A 22,500-nucleotide genomic window follows, 5' to 3' on the forward strand; every position below is an offset into this window, starting at 1 on the left:
AAAACCCGTTTGCGACCTCTGGACTATAATCACGACATGAGCACCAATGGCGCGGTTGAGCGAGCGTCGCTCGGGACGTGTTGGCTCTGCGCAGGTGCTGAAGCAGTTGCCGCGGCCGATGCTGCTCGTGTTCCGAAACATTAACACGATCCGCTCCATCAACATCACGCTCGGCTCTCCCGTCGACCGCTACACCCTCATGGCTCGCAGGTGAGGCCGCGGGCGACCGTGGATCCCCCGTGATGAGCGCGGTTTGGCTACGTACGGTGCGAATGAAATTGGGCGCACACGCACACATACAGTGGACGCCGCGTCTCCCGTCGCCGTTCTCCGCTTCGCTCGTCGCCCCCGTCGCTCGGCCCGCGCGTCGTCTCCCGTCGTCTCCCGCTGTCTCCCCGCGGGAGGAGTACAGAGTGAGCCAGACGGGAGATGCCGTAGCAGGGAGATGCATGGAGCGAGGGAAACGGACTCAGCAGCAGCAGCACGATAGAGGCTTCAAGTTAAGAGACACGGTATCGGAGAGGGGGAGGGAGAGAGGAGGAGGATGGAAGATATGGATGACAGGAAGCACATGTTTTTTTATTGGCATGAAATGTGTCCCTTGATGCAACATTTTCCGAGCTCAGATTTTCCAACGAGATCTATTAGCTCTCTCTCTTTTGCCACGCAAGGTGCCACCGTACCCTACAGCAGTCAATCATTACTCGTCCGATCGTGCACACTACTCGCATGGCATATCCGCAGTGGGCTTCAATACCGGCGTGGCCTAGCAAGTTGAGGCAAATGAAAAACTGAGAATGGTGACTGCCACTTTTACCGGACATCTGTGAAAAAGAGCTATGTAGCCCATCGGATTCCTCCAGTCTAAATGAGAGATTCTGATTTCGACGCTGAAAGCACGTGCGTGCGTTTGTGTCGCAGTGCGGTGCGCGGAGAGGTGGCGCTACAGAACCGGCACAAGGGGGGCCACAGAAGGGTGCCGATGGTGGCCTGCGCCCTGAGCCTCTGGGAGAAGATCAAGTTTGAATTCGCCCTCAGGTAAGGGCTCGGTCAACGTTAGACGTCGCACTCTTTTGCAGCGCATACTCAGCCCCCACTGGGTTGTGGGGAAGCAATGTAATTCCGTGCAGACCTTCGTGAGGGTTTGTACTATGAGACACGCCCCCCAGAGAGAGACACGCCCCCAGAGAGAGACACGCCCCCAGAGAGAGACACGCCCCCAGAGAGAGACACGCCCCCAGTGAGAGACACGCCCCCAGAGAGAGACACGCCCCCAGAGAGAGACACTCCCTCAGTGAGAAACACGCCCCCAGAGAGAGACACGCCCCCAGTGAGAGACACGCCCCCAGTGAGAGACACGCCCCCAGTGAGAGACACGCCCCCAGTGAGAGACACGCCCCCAGTGAGAGACACGCCCCCAGTGAGAGACACGCCCCCAGAGAGAGACACGCCCTCAGTGAGAGACACGCCCCCAGAGAGAGACACGCCCCCAGTGAGAGACACGCCCCCAGTGAGAGACACGCCCCCAGTGAGAGACACGCCCCCAGAGAGAGACACGCCCCCAGTGAGAGAGACGCCCCCAGAGAGAGACACGCCCCCAGTGAGAGACACGCCCCCAGAGAGAGACACGCCCCCAGAGAGAGACACGCCCCCAGTGAGAGACACGCCCCCAGTGAGAGACGCCCCCAGTGAGAGACACGCCCCCAGTGAGAGACACGCCCCCAGAGAGAGACACGCCCCCAGTGAGAGACACGCCCCCAGAGAGAGACACGCCCCCAGAGAGACACGCCCCCAGAGAGACACGCCCCCAGAGAGAGACACGCCCCCAGTGAGAGACACGCCCCCAGTGAGAGACACGCCCCCAGAGAGAGACACGCCCCCAGAGAGAGACACGCCCCCAGAGAGAGACACGCCCCCAGAGAGAGACACGCCCCCAGAGAGAGACACGCCCCCAGAGAGAGACACGCCCCCAGAGAGAGACGCCCCCAGAGAGAGACACGCCCCCAGAGAGAGACACGCCCCCAGTGAGAGACACGCCCCCAGAGAGAGACACGCCCCCAGTGAGAGACACGCCCCCAGAGAGAGACACGCCCCCAGTGAGATACACGCCCCCAGTGAGAGACACGCCCCCAGTGAGAGACACGCCCCCAGAGAGAGACACGCCCCCAGAGAGAGACACGCCCCCAGTGAGAGACACGCCCCCAGTGAGAGACACGCCCTCAGTGAGAGACACGCCCCCAGTGAGAGACACGCCCCCAGTGAGAGACACGCCCCCAGTGAGAGACACGCCCCCAGAGAGAGACACGCCCCCAGTGAGAGAGACGCCCCCAGAGAGAGACACGCCCCCAGTGAGAGACGCCCCCAGAGAGAGACACGCCCCCAGAGAGAGACACGCCCCCAGTGAGAGACACGCCCCCAGTGAGAGACGCCCCCAGTGAGAGACACGCCCCCAGTGAGAGACACGCCCCCAGAGAGAGACACGCCCCCAGTGAGAGACACGCCCCCAGAGAGAGACACGCCCCCAGAGAGAGACACGCCCCCAGAGAGAGACGCCCCCAGAGAGAGACACGCCCCCAGTGAGAGACACGCCCCCAGTGAGAGACACGCCCCCAGAGAGAGACACGCCCCCAGAGAGAGACACGCCCCCAAAGAGAGACACGCCCCCAGAGAGAGACACGCCCCCAGAGAGAGACACGCCCCCAGAGAGAGACACGCCCCCAGAGAGAGACACGCCCCCAGAGAGAGACGCCCCCAGAGAGAGACACGCCCCCAGAGAGAGACACGCCCCCAGTGAGAGACACGCCCCCAGAGAGAGACGCCCCCAGTGAGAGACACGCCCCCAGAGAGAGACACGCCCCCAGTGAGATACACGCCCCCAGTGAGAGACACGCCCCCAGTGAGAGACACGTCCCCAGAGAGAGACACGCCCCCAGAGAGAGACACGCCCCCAGTGAGAGACACGCCCCCAGAGAGAGACACGCCCCCAGAGAGAGACACGCCCCCAGAAGGCAGTTCGTGGCAGTGTGTACCATTGTGGCAGGCTTGCGTTTTAAGACTGATGCGATTCTCCCAACACTGGCGGTGGACACAACAAATATTGGAGCCCTTAAATTTCGATTTAAAGCTTTCGTGACTGCAGGGATTCATCTTCTTGGTTCTTTCGGTAAAGTCACCTGAGGACGGCTGCTTGCGTTGTGGCCGAAACGTCGTGAGAATTGTATTTTATTATGTTTTATTATTTCCCTTCTTCGTGACTTTACTGAAAGAACCAAGAAGATTGGAGCCCTTGTTTTCTCAGTGGTGCCAGCAAATTGAGCTCGATGCCAAGTTTCCTCCCGCTTTCAAATGCAGCGACACCCCCTGCGACACCCCCTGTCGACGCCAATGTGCAGCGACGTTTCCCCTGAGCACGTGGCTGCAGTTTTTTTTTCTGCAGCGGAATTGCGACCGTCGCCGTGTGCGTTGTGCGCAGGTCACAGACGTGGCGGATGAAGGCCGCCGCACGGATGCTCCGGCTGTTCGCCTGGCTGGGCCTCATGAGCTACGGAGTACCTCGAAGCCTGATGCTGCAGCTGCGGAGAAAAGAAAATCTTGGGCGGAGGCCAGGGCCTGTTCCAAGAGATGACGTGCTATAAAGGTGTGCCATGAAGAAGGACCCTTACCTGAAACGTTGCTGAATTTATATATCTTTATTTTCACTTTGAGGCCATACGATGTTGTTGACGAATGTGTTTAGTTTTTCACTTGTGGTTGTACACCGCAGCCAACGCAGCCACTATCGCAGCTGCAGCAGATGATTCGTTTAATTCTCCCGGACGTGAAGGCCAAGGAGAAGCAACTTGGGTCACTCACGAGAACAAAGAAGCCTACTGTTTTGTGAGGAGCACGGGCAACTTGGGCAACTTTTGTGCGTGCGTGCGTGCGTACGTGTGTGTGCGTGTGTGCGTGATTGCGTGCGTGCGCGTGCGTGTGTGGGTGCGTGCGTGCGTGTGTGTGCGTGTGTGTGTGCGAGCGATGTGGCCACTGCGGGAGGACTGCTTCGTGCTCACAGCGTCTCTCCGTGACCGCTCTGCGAGTGGCGCGCAACTCGCTCCCCGGTGCGGAGAGCCGAGCACGACTCGTCGCAGCGACGTGCCGTCTGCGGACGCTCGCGAGCGCGCCGCTGCGCCATCGCAACCTTTCCGCGCGGCGTCGGCGAGACAAATAAAACGTCGCTGAAACTAAAATGCAGTCGTCGGGGAAAACTCGACGAGCGTAGCCGGAAAACAAACCTTGACGGCGGCGGCCGGCAGTGCGAGGAGTGAGGATTGTTTTGAACGCACGGGGGAAAAAATCGAGCAAGTGTCCGCACCGGCCTTGAACATGGCCAAGTGTCGCGAGGCACGGAATTCTAGAGCTTCGTAGGCGCAGTGGAAAAAGAGAGGCCTCCCCTCCCTCGGAGTTGACGTACGTACCATAGGTTGAACTTCTTTCGCACTGCACATAGCCAACCATGCTTATTGGAGGTGCGGGATGATAAACCACGGCTACGTGAGGAGGTCGGCACTGGAACGGAGAGGGGGAGGAGGGGTGGTGGACGGGGTCCTTGAGCAGCACTACATTGATGACTAACTTGCAAACATGAGCACGCCGATCTTGCAGTAGGTCTCCTTCCGCGGAGCTCGGGGTACAAGTCGCGCGGCGCCGGGTTCTCGTCACAAGTCTGGCGGGAATTCTGAACCAATCCCAAATTTTAGCGGAGCAGTCGGAAGCCCGGAAAAATAGCGGTTTCGCAATCGTCCGACGGGGATGTGTTACGACGCGTAAACTGGGGATCTCGGGCGGCAAGAGGGGCGGCGTCTCGCGGCCGTGCGGAAGACACGCGGCTGGCGCCGGACACGCGGAGCGTGGGAGAATGTCCGGTGGTTGTCGAGTGACGGTAGCGAGATTTTGACGACCTTGCCTGGTATGCAGGAGCTCGTGGATTTTTCTCTGGGTCCTCCGGTTTTTCGCCTCCACGTGTAGAATCAACGTGCGCTTTAGAGTATTTGGCTGCTATAAATGTCCACGTGCTGATGATAGGTCATTATCGGCACGTCGCTAAAAAAGGAGCTCTATCGCACAGTGGGCCTTCTTGCCTGGGTGCCGTGGCGGTAGCGTCGCGGCCGAGTGGACGGGCCTCGCGCTGCCCCCAGTACGCATCGCCACGCGCCGAGTGAACTCCGCTGATATTCAAAACGATACCTTCGCTCGTCACCGCCGCTTTCGTGTCTAGTTGCAGTTTACGAGATTCCGCTTGTGACCAAGGGTGAACGATTGTCGGTTGTATTGCACAAACGTAACGGTGTTTTCCTCTTATGCTTTGAGAGTAATTTTTTTGCTAAGCGAAAATTGTAAATGAAATCCAATGCGAAATTAAATTGGTGGCTTATGAGCACCGCACACTACACGGGTTGACGCGTCGCATTGCAAAAACGTGTGAACTGATGGAACGCCTTCTAGCAGCGTCCCCCGCTCAAGTGGTTCTCGTTAAACTTTCTCACACACGGGTCGATTCCACCAACGCGGAACACACGGCTCTTGAGATGTCCTCTTACGTTACAATAAACTGGTGAGAATGAAACGCGGGGCTCGGTATGGACGATGGAAAGCCACGCGGTGGCGCAGAGCGGAGAGGCATTTCCACAAGCAGATCCGCCTCTGTGAACAAGGCCGACATTGGTGTCTTATTCAGAGGCCGAATTGAATGTTGTGCTACGCTGGGCCACTCCTATCTGATGTCAAGATGTAAAACTATTTTTTTATTTGACAGCGTAAAATAGACATAAAGCAACCTGGACCACAAATGATAGCTCAACAAAGTGGCATATCGCGTGGAAATGTAAAGCAGGCAAATACTCTGAACGCGTGACGTTCATTCTAAATGTGGAGGGGAAAACCGGAGTGTCCCGGAGACATCCACGCGACTACGGGGAGAGAGAAACATGCCAACTCCAAATATACAGCAGGGTCCGGCTCGAAGCCTTGACCTCCTGCATACCAGGCGAGGTCTTTAACATCTCACCTTTGACCACTAATCTAAAAGCGTGCATCTACAGAGGCGCACGGGGCTGGTGGCTCCGCTGCACGTGGCTGCACGTGGCTGCACGTGGCTGCACGTGGCTGCACGTGGCTGCACGTGGCTGCACGTGGCTGCACGTGGCTGCACGTGGCTGCACGTGGCTGCACGTGGCTGCACGTGGCTGCACGTGGCGCAGCAGCGGGGGTTGGTGGGCGCCGAGGTGGCGCCATGCCGCGTCTCGCCAGCAGACGGCGGTACCGCATTAATGTGGACTCCACGTGTTGGCTGGATGCTGATAGATCATCGGTGTTCTTAATTGCCAACCCCGCAGGCCACTGGCGGCTCCTGATGGACTTTAGTGCGGCTCCCTGGCGTGGGGCCCCCGACAATACACAACGTGTGAAAACAACACCCCCCCCCCCAATCATCATTGTGCTGCTGTCAAAACCCCAACAATGGTTTCAAATGTGTGCCCCCCCCCTCTCGCTGATGACGTCTTATCGGCCACTGGGATCGAGTGTTGCCCCCTACTTGCACGCGTGGGTTTCGTTCCCTCTGGGTGCTCCGGTTTCCGCCAGCATATGAACTCTTATTGTCTGGTAACACCTTAATATACAGAGGACCGCAGAACACGGAGGTGCCGGGGGGGGGGGGTAATTTGGATCCGGCTCACCGCCTGAATCTGCCTTTCCTGTGGTTCCTCTCACTCTGCACGAGAACGAGTGAACTGTGTGGCAGCGCGTGACACATTGAACATTTCATCATCGTTGTAGAGGTGGGGGTTGGGGAGGGAGGGAGGGACTCCCACTCACTGCGAGTGCCAATCGAATTTGGCCTGGCCGAAAGCGGATTTCATGTCACAACGAGTGCCAAACTCGGCACTTATTCCAGAGTCGTATTCGCAGCCCGTAAATAGTTGGAACAGGCAGCGGGCAAGATGGCCCTGGGCCACCAATCGCAAACAGAAGGGGGTCCTCTCCTTCCCTCCCTTGGTCCGGTGTCTCGCTCCCGACACGGGCTCCTGTTCATCGACAAAGCCGCTGCACTGCCACGCTCCGCACGTGACCTCTCTGGCCCCGTTCTGATTGGCTGCGAGGGAGTCGGGGGGGGGGGGTGATCCCTTGCCCTGGCAATGACCGTGAACACCGCATTCTGACGGACCCGTGCATCATTCACACGCCTCCTTCCACATCAGCATCATCAGCATCCTCGCCATCACCCTTGCTACTGATCGTCTCGATCATCATCTTCCTTTCGACCCCTTTTGCACGCCCTTCGGTTACAACACAGGGGACGTATCGTTTGCCAGAGTGTGCAGGGTGACCCATGGAGAGAAGTTGGTTCGGTGTCAATCCGCTCCTCTTGTACGACGGGAGACGCTTTTGTGTGACAGGGACGTCCGGTTTGGGGGGAGCCGCTCGATAGCGTCGAGTGGAGAAATGACATCCCTGATCCTAGCAGTTGACAACGAAGGGTGACATCTTATGGATGAAGACGTAGACATCTAAGCTTGGCACGAATCAAGTGAAGACGTCCATACGGCGTCGAGATGTGTGCGAGGGAGTTTGTGGAGAGCGGGCGAGCGAGGAGGCTTCCCGTAAAGGCAACGAAGATTGTATCGGGGCAGAGAAGCTCCTCGGTGCCCAGAGAGCGCAGCTCGTCTGGTGGAGTGAGGCTGTCGGAGAAACTGGTTGCGGCTTGGCTGCTGCTCGGGGCTGGTAGCTGTTGGTCAGTCGCAGCTGGGCAAACAGAGAGAGAGGGGGGGGCAGGCGACAGGACGACGGATGGTGGAAGGCTCCTGCGGCTGCTGATGCCATCCCAGCTGGGGGGGGGCGTGTCAGTCGCCTGGTGGGTGACCTGGTGACGCGTGACGGCACGAGGTTGCCACTTGTTTGCCGCGTGCGAATGTTGTGACCATAAACCTGCTCTCGGCGCCTGTGTTGGTCGCCCCGTTGCTAGGGAAGCGAGAGTTTTAGTGCGGACGGGCACCGCGGGAGACGGCGGCGGTCTCATCAGAGGGGAAGAAGCTTCGCGTTCAAGGGTTCGGGCTGTGCACGGTGCCAGGGTAGGTGCGTCTAGCCGAGGGCAGTGCGCGTGTGTGAACACGGTCGTTGCATGGGGGGGCGGTGGCGTTGTGGTTAGCGCACTGCGCCACGAAGCAAACCCGTCGACCACAGTTCGATTTCCCACTCGCAGCCAGCTTTTGTGACTAATATCTAAACCCCATCCTGGGCCTCCCCTAGGTCGACTCAGTCTGAAATGAATACCTGGTGCGGTGTAAGAAAGCTGTCTCTGGTGTGAACCAATCCGTTTCAAAGACAATGCATATGTTATCAGAGTATTATTTTTGTTTGCATTCTAACCGCAAGTATTGTGGTTAATGTAGACATGATTCCTTGTAAAAGGTTTCAGTTTGGTGTTTTAACATCTTAACACCTGTTTTGTTGCCAGAAAAAGGGGAAAACCTATTATCATCGGTGTATAAACATCAACACTGGGGAGACAAAGGCGGCCGGGCGTGGTGTTGGCCACCCATCCCCTCGTGTGCCCGTGTCGGCCTTGACAGGCGCTAATCGCTAAAAACACTTGCCCCGACAGTCTGTTAGGGCTACCCGGGAGATCTTTGTGTTTACAAAAACGGGCAGAATCAGGGTCTTTATTTATCCTGGACGAATCCGATGAGCTATGAAGCTCTTCATCACAACGAGCGAGTGCAGATGATAGGAAATGCGTGCAAGTGACTAAAAATAAATAAAGTACATGAGTACAAGTTGATGAAGTACACCAAATCCTGCCGATTTTTTCCCCCGATTCGCACGGTTGGCTTACGGATGTGCGAAACAAGTTCAGCATACAGTGCACACACAAGCTTGGGCAAGGCAGTAATGTCGTCTGAAGGGCAGACTCGGCAGACCTGTGCGATCTCGTCAGCTGGCACCAGAACCGTCCTTAGCGGGGGGTGCGGGGCCCGGGGCAAACCCCCACAGCGTGGGCCCCCCGACGCCTTCATACCCACACCGTGACGTCGAGGCGCACCCCCCCCCACCCCAAAAATCGCGGGGCCCGGGGCTGCCGCCCAGATTCACCGTTACTATAAGGACGGTTCTGCCTGTTACCGATATGAACATAAACATGGGCGCGTGGCGTGCATTGAACATGGGGCCTTGTAGGAATACCTGGACTGCAACTCAACTGAAATATCGTCTGCATTGCCGCGGAAGTCCGCTGCTGCTGCTGCTGCGGTGGTGATGGCGGTGGTGATGGTGATGGCGGTGGTGATGGTGGTGGTGATGGCGGTGGTGAGGATGTCGCCGTAAATCTCATTGACTATTTGCACTGCCGAGCGCCTTGAGGCCCCTGTGAGCTCTGCGTGGACACGGCCTGGCAGGGCCACGCGTGCGGTGGCCTGGCCTCAGCAAGCTGCAGAGAGACTCGCGGTCGTGGGGGGGGGGGGGGCACTTGGCACTGCGGTTGGAGAGCGAGCAAGTCAAAGTTAGTTTTGTTTACCAAGGTGAGACCGAGACGAGTCTCCATGGGGCCATTTATTGCCGGAATCAAAATGATGCTAAAATAATAAGAGACTTTAACCCTATACCCTTTCTGGCAATATTGCACAGGAGGTGTTAAGATGTTTACAGCAAGGCCGTAGCCATGGAGTCAACATTGGGGGGGACCAAATCTTCCAGGGTGTCTGGGGGTCCCAACCCAGAAAAAGATCTACATTTGAAAACTTATTTCCTGCCTTAAATATAAAAAAATTCACTTACACATAGGATGGACTTTTCATTTATGTTTTACAATAATGTTTAATAGTGTATTGTATTACATTGCTCTGTTTTTACTTTTTACCATTGTATGCAATGGCAGAGATTATGTATTAATAAAGTACAACCATAACCACAATCACATGAACATAAATCTATGCGTTGATTTATATGAAGACAAGTCCAGATATTGTGGCCAAGGTTTAGCAACATTTTTTTTTACATAGCATAGCAATTATTTTTTTATAGCAATATATTGGGGGGGGGGGCATTTTGAGCATATTTTTATATTGGGGGGGATGCGTCCCCCCCAATATATATTATACTATTATAATTACGGCCTTGGTTTACACCAAGTAGACACCCCCATCGCAAGGCATCGTCAAGTCTGCATGAACCACACATCATGCTTGTGGGTAGAAACATGCAAACACGCAAACATGCTTTATGATAATAATGCATGCGTTGCCTTTGTGACTGACCGGCCTGCACCGGAGCCAGCCTCCTCCACAGCCTTGTCCCCTGCACCGCACTCGGAGCACAGAACAAACGCCAACAGGCGAGCAGCAGCAAAGGCTTCGCAAATATCCGAGCGTCGATCGCTCGGGTCGAGGGGCCCGTAGAGATTCGTCTCATTCGCGAGAGTGACCCGGGTCACCAACAAGACACACGCGCAGCGGCAGCAGCGGCAGCAGCGGCGACAAACAACAACGAATAGAGATGGGAGCAAATTTGTTCGTACTTTTAAATACTTTGGGAAAATCAAGGAACATATTAATAAATGTCGGTGTGTGGGGGGTGGAGGGGGGGGCTAGGTTCGGGTGATTATAATTGAACGAGCGGCGACCCGCGGGGCGCGCCTCCGCCCTTGACTTAACGCAGAGCGGCGTCGCTCGGAGCGGGCGGTGATAGGGGGTAGGAATACAACTACATAGGGGTGGCTGAGAGGCACAGCGGTGGGGATGAGTGAATGGGGGGGGTGCGAGCCTGTGGTTCGTGGGGGGGGGTTACCTTGGAGGCGCCCAGCAACAGCGGGAGGGGCCGCGCGCTGCACCTGGGCGCGAGGCGCTGCGCATTTAAAGGCCCGCTCAGGTGTGGGCGCCTGGAGACTGCTGCTGCTGCTGCGACTGCTGCTGCTACGACTGCTGCTACTGCGACTGCTGCTGCTGCTGCGACTGCTGCTGCTGCTGCGAACCCGCGGGTACCTCTCCACTGCTGCTGCTGCACGTGAGTTCGTGGATGTATGCGTGTCCGCTCCCCCAGCGAGACGTGCGCATGGAGACGTCCCGTGGTGGATGAGGACGACATTCCCAGTCACGCGCTGCAGGCGACGGGAAAAAGACGGAGACGTGTAGATGAAGCCGTGGGCGTGTGTGGTGTGTGTGTGTGGTGCGTGTGTGGTGTGTGTGTGTTGTGTGTGTGTGGTGTGTGTTGTGTGTGTTGGGGAGCGGTGGTGTAGCGAGTAGCGCGCTGCGCTATAAACCTGGCTGTTCCGGGTTCAATTCTCGCGCACGGAACCGGTCCTGGGCCTCCTCCCCTAGGTCGACTCAGCCTCAAATGAGTACCTGGTGCGGTGTGTAAACATCGCCACTAGGGAGACAAAGGCGGTCGGGCGAGTTGCTGGTCACCCACCCCTCGTGTACCGTTCCGGCCTTCAAAGGTACTCGATTACAGCACTTGCCCCAACAGTCTGGTTAAGGATATATTGGGGGATCTTTGTCTTTTGAGTGTTTTATGGTGGGGTACTGTAAAAGTTCCTTTACAGGACTGTATTTACAAGTGGTGGTGGTGCTGCTGCTGTTGCGTTGACAGTGGTGCACAATTAATAACAATAACGCAAACAACCTCAACATATTCCTCAATGATAGCTTTGTGTGTGGCCTTAAGAGAAAATTGTAGATCTGTAAAGAAAAAAGGGTTTGATTTTTCAAAGGATGGCGATTCAATCATGAAGGCGATGTCGCTAACGGGGCGGCGCCCGCACACAAAGACAAAGGGGTCCCCTATAGCATTCCGCGGACTGTTGGGGCAAGTGCTGTTGCCCCAACACTCGAGGGGGTGGGGGGTAAGTCCGGCCGCCTTTGTCTCCCGAAAATGATGATGTCTTACCGCACCGGGTGCTCGTTTAAGGCCGAGTCGATCTTGGGGAGGCCCACGACCGGTCTGGAGTTGGTCACCGATGTTGGCTGTGAGCGGGAAGTCGAACTCGGGTCGCTGAGGCTCGTGGCGCAGTGCCCTAACCACTACGCCACCGCTCCCCACCACGGCACACACACAAAGATTCCCCGTATAGCCGTGACCGACTTTTAGGGCAAGTGCTGCTCGCAAGTACCTATGAAGGCCGGCATGGCACGCCAGTGGGTGGGTGGCCAGAACCATGCCCGGCCGCCTTTGTCTCCCTAGTGGCGATGTTTACACACCGCACTTGGGAGACAATATCGGTCGACGCTTACACATCGCCACTCCTCATTTGAGGCTGAGTCAACCTAGGGGAGGCCGGTTTAGATAATCGTCACTGGCGTTGTCCGTGAGCGCGAATTGAACTCGGGTCGCCGGGTTCGTATCGCAACGCGCTAACCGCTCCCCCACCGCTCCCCCACACACACACACACACCCGCGCGTACACACAGACACAGACAAAGATTCCCCGTATAGCCTTACCAGACTGTTGGGGCAAGTGCTGTTAGCGAGCACCTATGAAGGCCGGCATGGCACGCGAGGTACTCATTTGAGGCTGAGTCGACCTAGGGGAAGCCCAGGACCGGTTCAGATAATCGCCACTGATGTTGGCCGTGAGCGGGAATCGAACCCGGATTGCCGGGTTCGTAGCGCAGCGCGCTAACGGCTACACTACCGCTCCCCCACGCACACAGACACGCACACAGACACGCACACAGACACACTCACAGACACGCACACAGACACACTCACACGGACGTTATTTACGACGGGAGGGGGGTGGGATGAGGGCGAAAGTCCAGCGAGAAGTCCGCTCGTCGCGAGGGAGACGCGGAGACTCAATGGCGCTCTTCCCTCGCAGATCGCTCACGCGGAGATGGCCGACGGGGTGGACATGGCGTCCGTCGAGGAGACGTTCAGGAGGTTCGCCGTGCACGGCGACACGAAGGCGAGTGGCAAGGAGATGAACAACAAGAATTGGGCGAAGCTGTGCAAGGACTGCAAGGTGATCGACGGCAAGGGCGTGACGGGCACGGACGTGGACATCGTCTTCTCCAAAGTCAAGTTGCGTGACTCGCGCTCGCATCGTTTCCATCCCACTCGTCCCGGTAGCCGGCAAGTGCCGTCGGCGAGACCGCTACGACACTCGCTCGAGAGGGCCGGTGTAGGTGGCCAGCAGCATCAGGTCCGGCCGCCTTTGTCTCCCCAAAATGATTGTGTTTTACACACCGGCCGCTTCTGTTCAGTTCATGTATTAGGTATAGCCATGTGAGCCATACGGCTCTTGACTCGGGTGCAACCGCAAAAAACTAAAACATGAACAAGGAACATCTTGAGAAAAATCCAGGAAAAAACAGCAAAGTCGTCCAGAAAGAACACCGCATATCAACGCTGCGTGCAACAATCCCAGTGGGATGCGAGTCAAACAATAACAACCATAAGACAATTTATATTAAAGTTGTCAGGCTAACTCTGTACTTCAACAAACAAACTTGTCTGAACCAAACGTTTTCGAAATCACCAAAATAAAGCTCTAAAAACAATGTAACAGTGATCATAGGAACTGTGATTCAAATTTTACAATAAACGATATACATAACATGTTCGACCCATCTTTGCAGCCATAGCTGGCAGCATGAGTCACTCCATAACAGCAGGAGGATCAGCAGCAGTATCAATATTTTTCAATGCACCTTTAAAGATCAGCGCACTATAATCAAAACTCAAGATCATACTTTGCAGCGGTCATCCGGAGCGATGCATTTGATTTCAGGCCACTCTGCATAGCAGTGTCAGCTAGGGATGTACAGCTCCTGAAGAGAAGTTTTGAGTGAAGATCTCACAGGTAGTGATCCAATTTGCAGTTTATTGGCGAAGGCATTCCCAGACCCTGGGGGCATCAACAGCACAGGCCCTTCCTCCAGTGTTTGTGCGGCAATCAGGAATGCGAAGCTGCTAAATGAGCGAAGACCCGAGGAGATCCAGCAAGTAGTCTGCTGATTTTTTTTGTAAGTACATCGTGAATAAATCAGATCTGTTGCACAAGCCGTCGATCATTAAGAGATGTTAAGTTTGACCCAATGTAAAGATCGCAGTGGTGGGTCCTATATGGGCAGTTCAATGCAAATCTTAAGGCCGAGTGATTAATTGAGTCAAGCTTCTTCAGTACAGTACTGGGGGCTGATTTATACACGATGTCACAGTAATCAAGTAGAGGCAGTACGGTTGCTTTTATCAATTCCAATCGGAACATAGGGGGCGAGCAATGCTTTTGTCGAAACATGTTTTTTTTGTCTTTTTACCAATATAATCAATGTGATCTTGAAAATTCAGTTTTGAAGCAAAAATTACCCCAAGATACTTATAGATCTTGACTTGCTCTATTTGATAATTATTTAAGGAATGTAATTGGGGAAAATAACTTCCTGCTTTAGTCCTGGTGAGAAGCATAGCATATTGGTTTTGGAGATATTCAGGACTAGTTTAAGAGCAACTAGCTGATGTTGTAGTTTGTTGAAATCACCCTGGAGCTTAGCAATCACGTCATCCGGAGAGCGGCCAGCAGTCACCAGTATCGTGTCATCTGAAAACAGATTAACCCTGGAATGATCCAGGTCAGTGCCCAAGTCATTGACATGAAGAGAGAACAAGAGTTGGCCAAAGATTGAACCCTGTGGAACCCCTTTTGTGATCTTAACACTGTTTCACCTCCAACCATCTATGAAGACAGTTTGGGTGCGAGAAGAGAGGTACATTTGTTAACCATTCTACTGCGTGTTTGGAGAAACGGAGGCAACTTAGTTTACTAAGCAGGTTGTTGTGTAAATGTGATCGAGAGAGTCTAATGCAGCAGATGTGGTGCTATATTTTTTTCGGAACCCAGATTGGTTTCGATGTAAAAGATTATTGTCAGACAGGAAACTGCTAATTTGGTCGTTTAATAATTTTAAAAACATTTTAATCAACGGGGACAAAATTGAGATAGGTCGGTTGTTATTTGGATCATCTTTAGGGCTCCCTTTGTGAAGTGGACGACTCGATCTCGGGGAGGCCACGACCGGGTTCGGAAATTGGTCACCGATGTTGGCTGTGAGCGGGAAGTCAAACGGCCTCCCTAGCACAGGGCAGCGGAGTTGACGCTGCCGGTCTAGGGATCGTGTCCTTTGCTTGTCCAACTGCTCGGGTTGAGGTCTCATTTGAGGTTTAAACTTTTTTTGTGCCCAAACGCCACGTCGACCAACTCCAGCGGTCCTTCGCCTCTCGTGAGTTGAATCATCCCGTGATGCACCGCGTGCTGTACCCCCCCCCCCCCCCCGTGCTGCACGAGAGATTCGCACCGCGTTCCCAGTTCCGTCCCGGCATCGTTTGCGGTGACCAAGCGGTCGCTGTGGCCGCTGGCGAGATAACCGCGAGGTCGTTCGGGACACGAGGAGGTCACGAGGAGGTCACGAGGGCGAGGAACTCGTCCAGCAGTGGCTGGTGGAGGGGGACGCGGCCGCCTCCACGTCGTGCCCATCCACTGCCCCCCGGCGACGTGACGACTCAACAACATGTGACCCCCCCCCCCCCCCCCCCGGGTGCGCGCTCGCAGGGCCAAGTCGGCTCGCACCATCACCATCACCGAGTTCCACGCCGCGATCGCCGAGCTCGCGCCCAAGCGCTTCAAGGGGCGGAGCGCCGAGGAGGCGCTGTCCGCGCTGCACGCGCTCCTGGCGGGGGCTGCTCCGGCCAACACCGGCGTCACGGTAAACCGCACTGCCCCCCCCCCCGCCACCCCCCCCCCCCGCTCACGGCCGGAGCCCACGCCCGCGTGCACTCGTCGCGCACGGCGAGCGGCGTGCGAGCATCCCACGCGCTCGCCGACGAGAGGGACAGAGGCTCGTGGCCGCGGGTCGATGATTCCCCGTGACCCCCCCCCCCCGCCCTCCCTCCCCCCTAAGCGCCACCCTTTGGTCCCCGCGTTGTCCCGGCAGAAAGCGGCGGCGGTGGGCGGCGTGGATCGGCTCACGGACGCCTCCAAGTACACGGGCTCGCACAAGGAGCGCTTCGACGCGGACGGCAAGGGGAAAGGCAAGTCGGGTCGCGCCGACGCCGCGGCGAACTCGGGCTACGTGGGCAACTACAAGGGTGTGGGGACCTACGGCGACAAGGTGGCCAAGTGAGCGGGGGCGCCCCCAGCCCCCGCTCTTCTCCCCCCCCCCCCGCCTCTCAATGCCCCTACGCTCCTTCACAGACACCCACCGCTGTGAAGAAAGAGCTTCATAGCTCATCGGATTCCTCCAGTCTAAATAAAGATTCTGATACCGATCCACAGGCGCCAACTGTGCACCTCACCGCGCCCCACCTCGCCCTCCCAAGGGCCCCCACAGCCACGCGCGCGCGCGGGTGACACGCACGCGCGCCATTGTTGAGGAGCGGCGGTGTTGCTGGCCACCGAGCGAGCACTTTGAGACGGTGGGGGCCGTGAGCGGCACGGCATCTGCCCCGAACGCAGCCTCCGCGTCTCGCTCGGAATGACCCGGATTGGTTCGTTGAGCTTCGAGCAAGTTCGCTGAAGTCAAACAATTCAAAGAATCTCACGATGCCCGGCAGAGATAAGGCGTCGTCGAGTTTCCAAATGAGATAGAGACAGAGCAAAGATTAGACGAGCAGTGAGTCCGTGTGCGTGCGCGTGTGTGTGTGTGTGTCAGTGGGTGCGTGCGGTGTATGTGTGTGTAAGTGTGCGCGTGTCGGTATGTGTGTGTGTGTGCACCGGCGCGTGTGGAAGTAAGAAAGAAGGAGGAGGAGCGATAATCACAGGGTGCGTGTAAGAGTTGACAAGTGTGTGCAGGCGCGTGTGTAAAAGAGAGCACATGCGAGTTTGCATGCGTGCAAGAGAATGTCTGTGTGTGTGTGTGTGATTGATTCTGTGCCATAACGCCGGCGGCATCATTGTCCTTGTGACCCTCTGGCCGCAAGCGAGCCCTTCGATGATGTTGGAAGTGGCGGTGGCGGTGGTGAAGGTGGAGGAGGCTCGTGAAGGATGCTCCTGGGCAGTTGGAGGCAGTCACCCTCCAGCAACAACGGAGGGCAGAGGAGCGATGCTCACAACAACGAGCGGAGCGCCGGGCGATTAAAATTCTGCAAGTTGGCACAGTGGTAGGCACAGCTGGTAAATCTACCAGTCATCTCAGTCAGCCAGCTCATGGCACCTGGGTCTGTCTCGGGACCTGTCAGCGAGCCTTTGACATTTCGCGTGGCCTCAAAGCGCACCTAGCCTGGCACAAAGCGCTGTGGTGACGTCACCGCCACATAAGTGTGCCCTGTGGTCAGTGCATCTGTAGAATGGGACGAGATGAGCTATAAACTATTATTTTTATTTTACCAGGTAAGGGCCCCATTGAGCTAGATCGTAAAAAAAAATCAGAAGCAACCTGGCAGCTCAACGAAGTGGCTCATCGTCATCATCATCACGTGTACATTTATAGCAAGCAAATACTGTTAGACACGTGACGTTGATTCGAACAGTGCACTGGAGGCGGGATTGATTTCATGACACTGTATTTGTTCGTGACCCCGACACTTGAGTGAGCTCTCACCGCGGTCACGTGACAAAAAAGAAACCCCTTCCACCCCGTGACCGGGATCCTTGGCCGATTCAGACCCCCCCCCATCTCCCCTATCCTAACCTTGTCATCTCAAAGTCGTGATCCGCGTGGCGGTGCGCGGCGTGAACAATGGTCAGACAATGCGCCGCGTTCCTTGGATCTCACGTTTACGCGACACCGTTTCAATAACCCGCGGTCGTATCTGGTGACATTGCATTGATATTAAATACACCACTGGAATATTATAATGCGAGGTGTGGTTCTGTGTGTGTGCTTCTTGCCAAGTCTACATGGGTGGTGTGATTCAGTGTGTGTGTGTGTCTTGCCAAGTCTACATGGGTGGTGTGATGCAGTGTGTGTGTGTGTTTCTTGCCAAGTCTACGTGGGTGGTGTGATTCAGTGTGTGTGTGTGTTTCTTGCCAAGTCTACATGGGTGGTGTGATTCAGTGTGTGTGTGTGTTTCTTGCCAAGTCTACGTGGGTGGTGTGATTCAGTGTGTGTGTGTGTTTCTTGCCAAGTCTACATGGGTGGTGTGATTCAGTGTGTGTGTGTGTTTCTTGCCAAGTCTACGTGGGTGGTGTGATTCAGTGTGTGTGTGTGTTTCTTGCCAAGTCTACATGGGTGGTGTGATTCAGTGTGTGTGTGTGTTTCTTGCCAAGTCTACGTGGGTGGTGTGATTCAGTGTGTGTGTGTGTTTCTTGCCAAGTCTACATGGGTGGTGTGATTCAGTGTGTGTGTGTCTTGCCAAGTCTACGTGGGTGGTGTGATTCAGTGTGTGTGTGTGTCTTGCCAAGTCTACGTGGGTGGTGTGATTCAGTGTGTGTGTGTTTCTTGCCAAGTCTACATGGGTGGTGTGATTCAGTGTGTGTGTGTGTTTCTTGCCAAGTCTACATGGGTGGTGTGATTCAGTGTGTGTGTGTGTGTCTTGCCAAGTCTACGTGGGTGGTGTGATTCAGTGTGTGTGTGTGTGTCTTGCCAAGTCTACGTGGGTGGTGTGATTCAGTGTGTGTGTGTGTCTTGCCAAGTCTACGTGGGTGGTGTGATTCAGTGTGTGTGTGTGTGTTTCTTGCCAAGTCTACGTGGGTGGTGTGATTCAGTGTGTGTGTGTGTGTCTTGCCAAGTCTACGTGGGTGGTGTGATTCAGTGTGTGTGTGTGTGTCTTGCCAAGTCTACGTGGGTGGTGTGATTCAGTGTGTGTGTGTGTGTTTCTTGCCAAGTCTACATGGGTGGTGTGATTCAGTGTGTGTGTGTGTCTTGCCAAGTCTACGTGGGTGGTGTGATTCAGTGTGTGTGTGTGTTTCTTGCCAAGTCTACGTGGGTGGTGTGATTCAGTGTGTGTGTGTGTGTCTTGCCAAGTCTACGTGGGTGGTGTGATTCAGTGTGTGTGTGTGTGTCTTGCCAAGTCTACGTGGGTGGTGTGATTCAGTGTGTGTGTGTGTGTCTTGCCAAGTCTACGTGGGTGGTGTGATTCAGTGTGTGTGTGTGTTTCTTGCCAAGTCTACGTGGGTGGTGTGATTCAGTGTGTGTGTGTGTGTTTCTTGCCAAGTCTACGTGGGTGGTGTGATTCAGTGTGTGTGTGTGTGTCTTGCCAAGTCTACGTGGGTGGTGTGATTCAGTGTGTGTGTGTGTCTTGCCAAGTCTACGTGGGTGGTGTGATTCAGTGTGTGTGTGTGTGTGTCTTGCCAAGTCTACGTGGTTGGTGTGATTCAGTGTGTGTGTGTGTCTTGCCAAGTCTACGTGGTTGGTGTGATTCAGTGTGTGTGTGTGTGTCTTGCCAAGTCTACGTGGGTGGTGTGATTCAGTGTGTGTGTGTGTCTTGCCAAGTCTACGTGGGTGGTGTGATTCAGTGTGTGTGTGTTTCTTGCCGAGTCTGTGTGGGTGGTGTGATTCAGTGTGTGTGTGTTTCTTGCCAAGTCTACATGGGTGGTGTGATTCAGTGTGTGTGTGTTTCTTGCCGAGTCTGTGTGGGTGGTGTGATTCAGTGTGTGTGTGTTTCTTGTCAAGTCCACGTGGCTGGTGTGATTCAGTGTGTGTGTGTTTCTTGCCAAGTCTGTGTGGGTGGTGTGATTCAGTGTGTGTGTGTGTTTCTTGCCGAGTCTACATGGGTGGTGTGATTCAGTGTGTGTGTGTGTCTTGCCAAGTCTACGTGGGTGGTGTGATTCAGTGTGTGTGTGTGTGTGTCTTGCCAAGTCTACGTGGTTGGTGTGATTCAGTGTGTGTGTGTGTCTTGCCAAGTCTACGTGGTTGGTGTGATTCAGTGTGTGTGTGTGTGTCTTGCCAAGTCTACGTGGGTGGTGTGATTCAGTGTGTGTGTGTGTCTTGCCAAGTCTACGTGGGTGGTGTGATTCAGTGTGTGTGTGTTTCTTGCCGAGTCTGTGTGGGTGGTGTGATTCAGTGTGTGTGTGTGTCTTGCCAAGTCTACATGGGTGGTGTGATTCAGTGTGTGTGTGTGTTTCTTTGCCAAGTCTACGTGGGTGGTGTGATTCAGTGTGTGTGTGTGTTTCTTGCCGAGCCCGCCTGCGTCGGTCAGGTTTGTGTGGGGGGGGGCTCTGGGACAGCCGCAGCTGCACGGAACGCCGCGATGTCGTGGCAACTTGGGCAAACAACTCCGGGCGCGTTCCTCGTTGCGCGCGGCAATTTGCGGGGGGGGGGGGGGTCGAGGCGCGAACCCCACACCGTGACCTGGCAGATCGTCTCGCCCACGACGTTTATGAACGCTAAAACAAACAAAAACACACTTCAATTTTGGTTTTTATTTGAACAGGTAAGGGCTCCCGCTGAGCAGCTGGAGAGCTCTTTTTCGGAAGCGAACTGGCTGCCACAAATGAGAGCTCAGCGACGTGACATCGTCACGTGGTCATGTACAGCAGCCAATGTTTCTCTGAACGCGTGGTGATGGTGATTCTCAACGTTGGAGGGAAAAAAACTAACACCGGAGGAACCTTTTTTCTCGGCACGAGAGCTCTTTTTTTCAGACGCGACCTGACCACAAACGATAGCCCAACGAAGTGGCTCATCATCGCGGTAACATTGATGGCAGCTAAAGTCTCTAAACGCACGTTTCTAAATGTGGAGGGGAAAAACCCGGAGGACCCCCGGAGAGAAACCCAGAGAGACACGCGAACTCCAAATATACAGCAGCAGGCGTCAGGCTCGGAATGGAACCGACGATCTTCTGCGTACCAAGCGAGGTGGTCAGCGTCTCGCCACCGTGGCGCGGGTGCTGGGCCCGCGACTCGTCGTCTCCCAGAGTCGTAGGCGCGACACGTGACGGCGGAGGAGACGTCTCGGCGTCACCGTCACCTCTCGCCACTCCCGATATCGGCAGACACGCAAGCTACTCGGCCCTCCTCGCGGCGGCTTTGGGGTTAACCGTCGAACAAAGACGGCCACCGCATTTTCCCTACATTCGGAAGCTACCGGGAGCTATGCACCTTTTAATTGAAAACTCATCTGTTTAGAGCTGCCCGTTCTGTTTTGCTGCGTTTAGTTTGCTGTCCACCAGCCGCACCTGCGATGAGCGCGGTTGGCTACGTACGCTGCGAAAGAAGTTAAACACGCGTACACTACAATACACACTACACTACACACTACACTACAATACACACTACACTACACACTACACTACACTACAATACACACTACACTACACACTACACTACAATACACACTATTCTACAATACACACTACACTACAATACACACTACACTACACACTACACTACTACACTACGATACACACTACACTACATTACACACTACACTACAATACACACTACACTACAATACACACTACACTACTACACTACGATACACACTACACTACAATACACACTACACTACATTACACACTACACTACAATACGCACTACACTACTACACTACAATACACACTACACTACAATACACACTACTATACACTACACTACGACACTACAATACACACTACACTACATTACACACTACACTACTACACACTACAATACACACTACACTACAATACACACTACACTACTACACACTACACTACTATACACTACACTACTACACTACGATACACACTACACTATATTACACACTACACTACTACACACTACACTACAATACACACTACACTACTACACACTACAATACACACTACACTACTACACACTACACTACTACACTACAATACACACTACACTGCTACACTACAATACACACTACACTGCTACACACTACACTACTACACTACAATACACACTACACTACTACACTGCGATACACACTACACTACATTACACACTACACTACTACACACTACACTACTACACTACGATACACACTACACTACATTACACACTACACTACTACACACTACACTACTACACTACGATACACACTACACTACATTACACACTACACTACTACACACAACACTACTACACTACAATACACACTGCACACTACACTACTACACACTACACTACTACACTACAATACACACTACACTACTACACTACATTACACACTACACTACTACACACTACACTACTGCACTACAATACACACTACACTACTACACACCACACTATGACACACTGCTATACACTACACTACTACACTACAATACACACTACACTACATTACACACTACACTACTACACACTACACTACTGCACTACAATACACACTACACTACTACACACCACACTATGACACACTGCTATACACTACACTACTACACTACAATACACACTACACTACTACACTACACTACATTACACACTACACTACAATACACACTACACTACTACACTACAATACACACTACACTACTACACACTACAATACACACTACACTACTACACTACAATACACACTACACTACTACACACTACACTACTACACTACATTACATTACACACTACACTACTACACTACAATACAC

At 54.4% G+C, this 22,500-nt stretch overlaps 2 protein-coding genes across 2 annotated transcripts in view; both read left to right on the forward strand.

Moving 5' to 3' along the window:
• The window catches only part of LOC144942098 (putative aarF domain-containing protein kinase 5), a 13,622-nt gene extending 13,408 nt beyond the window's left edge, over positions 1–214 (forward strand). The window contains exon 14 of the mRNA XM_078868783.1: positions 95–214. Within this exon, the coding sequence (XP_078724909.1) occupies positions 95–214 (120 nt within the window). The remainder of the gene's footprint in view (positions 1–94) is intronic.
• A 10,585-nt stretch (positions 215–10,799) lies between these two features.
• Positions 10,800–17,804, forward strand: LOC144942101 (tubulin polymerization-promoting protein family member 3-like). The gene is made up of 4 exons (XM_078868787.1): positions 10,800–11,031; positions 12,845–13,047; positions 15,575–15,728; positions 15,957–17,804. The coding sequence occupies exons 2-4, from the start codon at positions 12,860–12,862 to the stop codon at positions 16,143–16,145; spliced, it is 531 nt and encodes a 176-aa protein (XP_078724913.1). The 5' UTR covers positions 10,800–11,031; positions 12,845–12,859; the 3' UTR covers positions 16,146–17,804.
• Positions 17,805–22,500: the final 4,696 nt, after the last annotated feature.

This window comes from Lampetra fluviatilis, chromosome 26, assembly GCF_964198595.1.
Source record: "Lampetra fluviatilis chromosome 26, kcLamFluv1.1, whole genome shotgun sequence".
NCBI lineage: Eukaryota > Metazoa > Chordata > Hyperoartia > Petromyzontiformes > Petromyzontidae > Lampetra > Lampetra fluviatilis.

Bases quoted from the DNA above. Each gene is read 5' to 3' on its own strand.
- LOC144942101 (XM_078868787.1), top strand. From the start codon at position 12,860: ATGGCCGACGGGGTGGACATGGCGTCCGTCGAGGAGACGTTCAGGAGG. The intron at 13,048-15,574 runs GTTGCGTGACTC...GCGCGCTCGCAG, and splicing joins ATCGTCTTCTCCAAAGTCAA to GGCCAAGTCGGCTCGCACCA. The intron at 15,729-15,956 runs GTAAACCGCACT...TTGTCCCGGCAG, and splicing joins CGGCCAACACCGGCGTCACG to AAAGCGGCGGCGGTGGGCGG.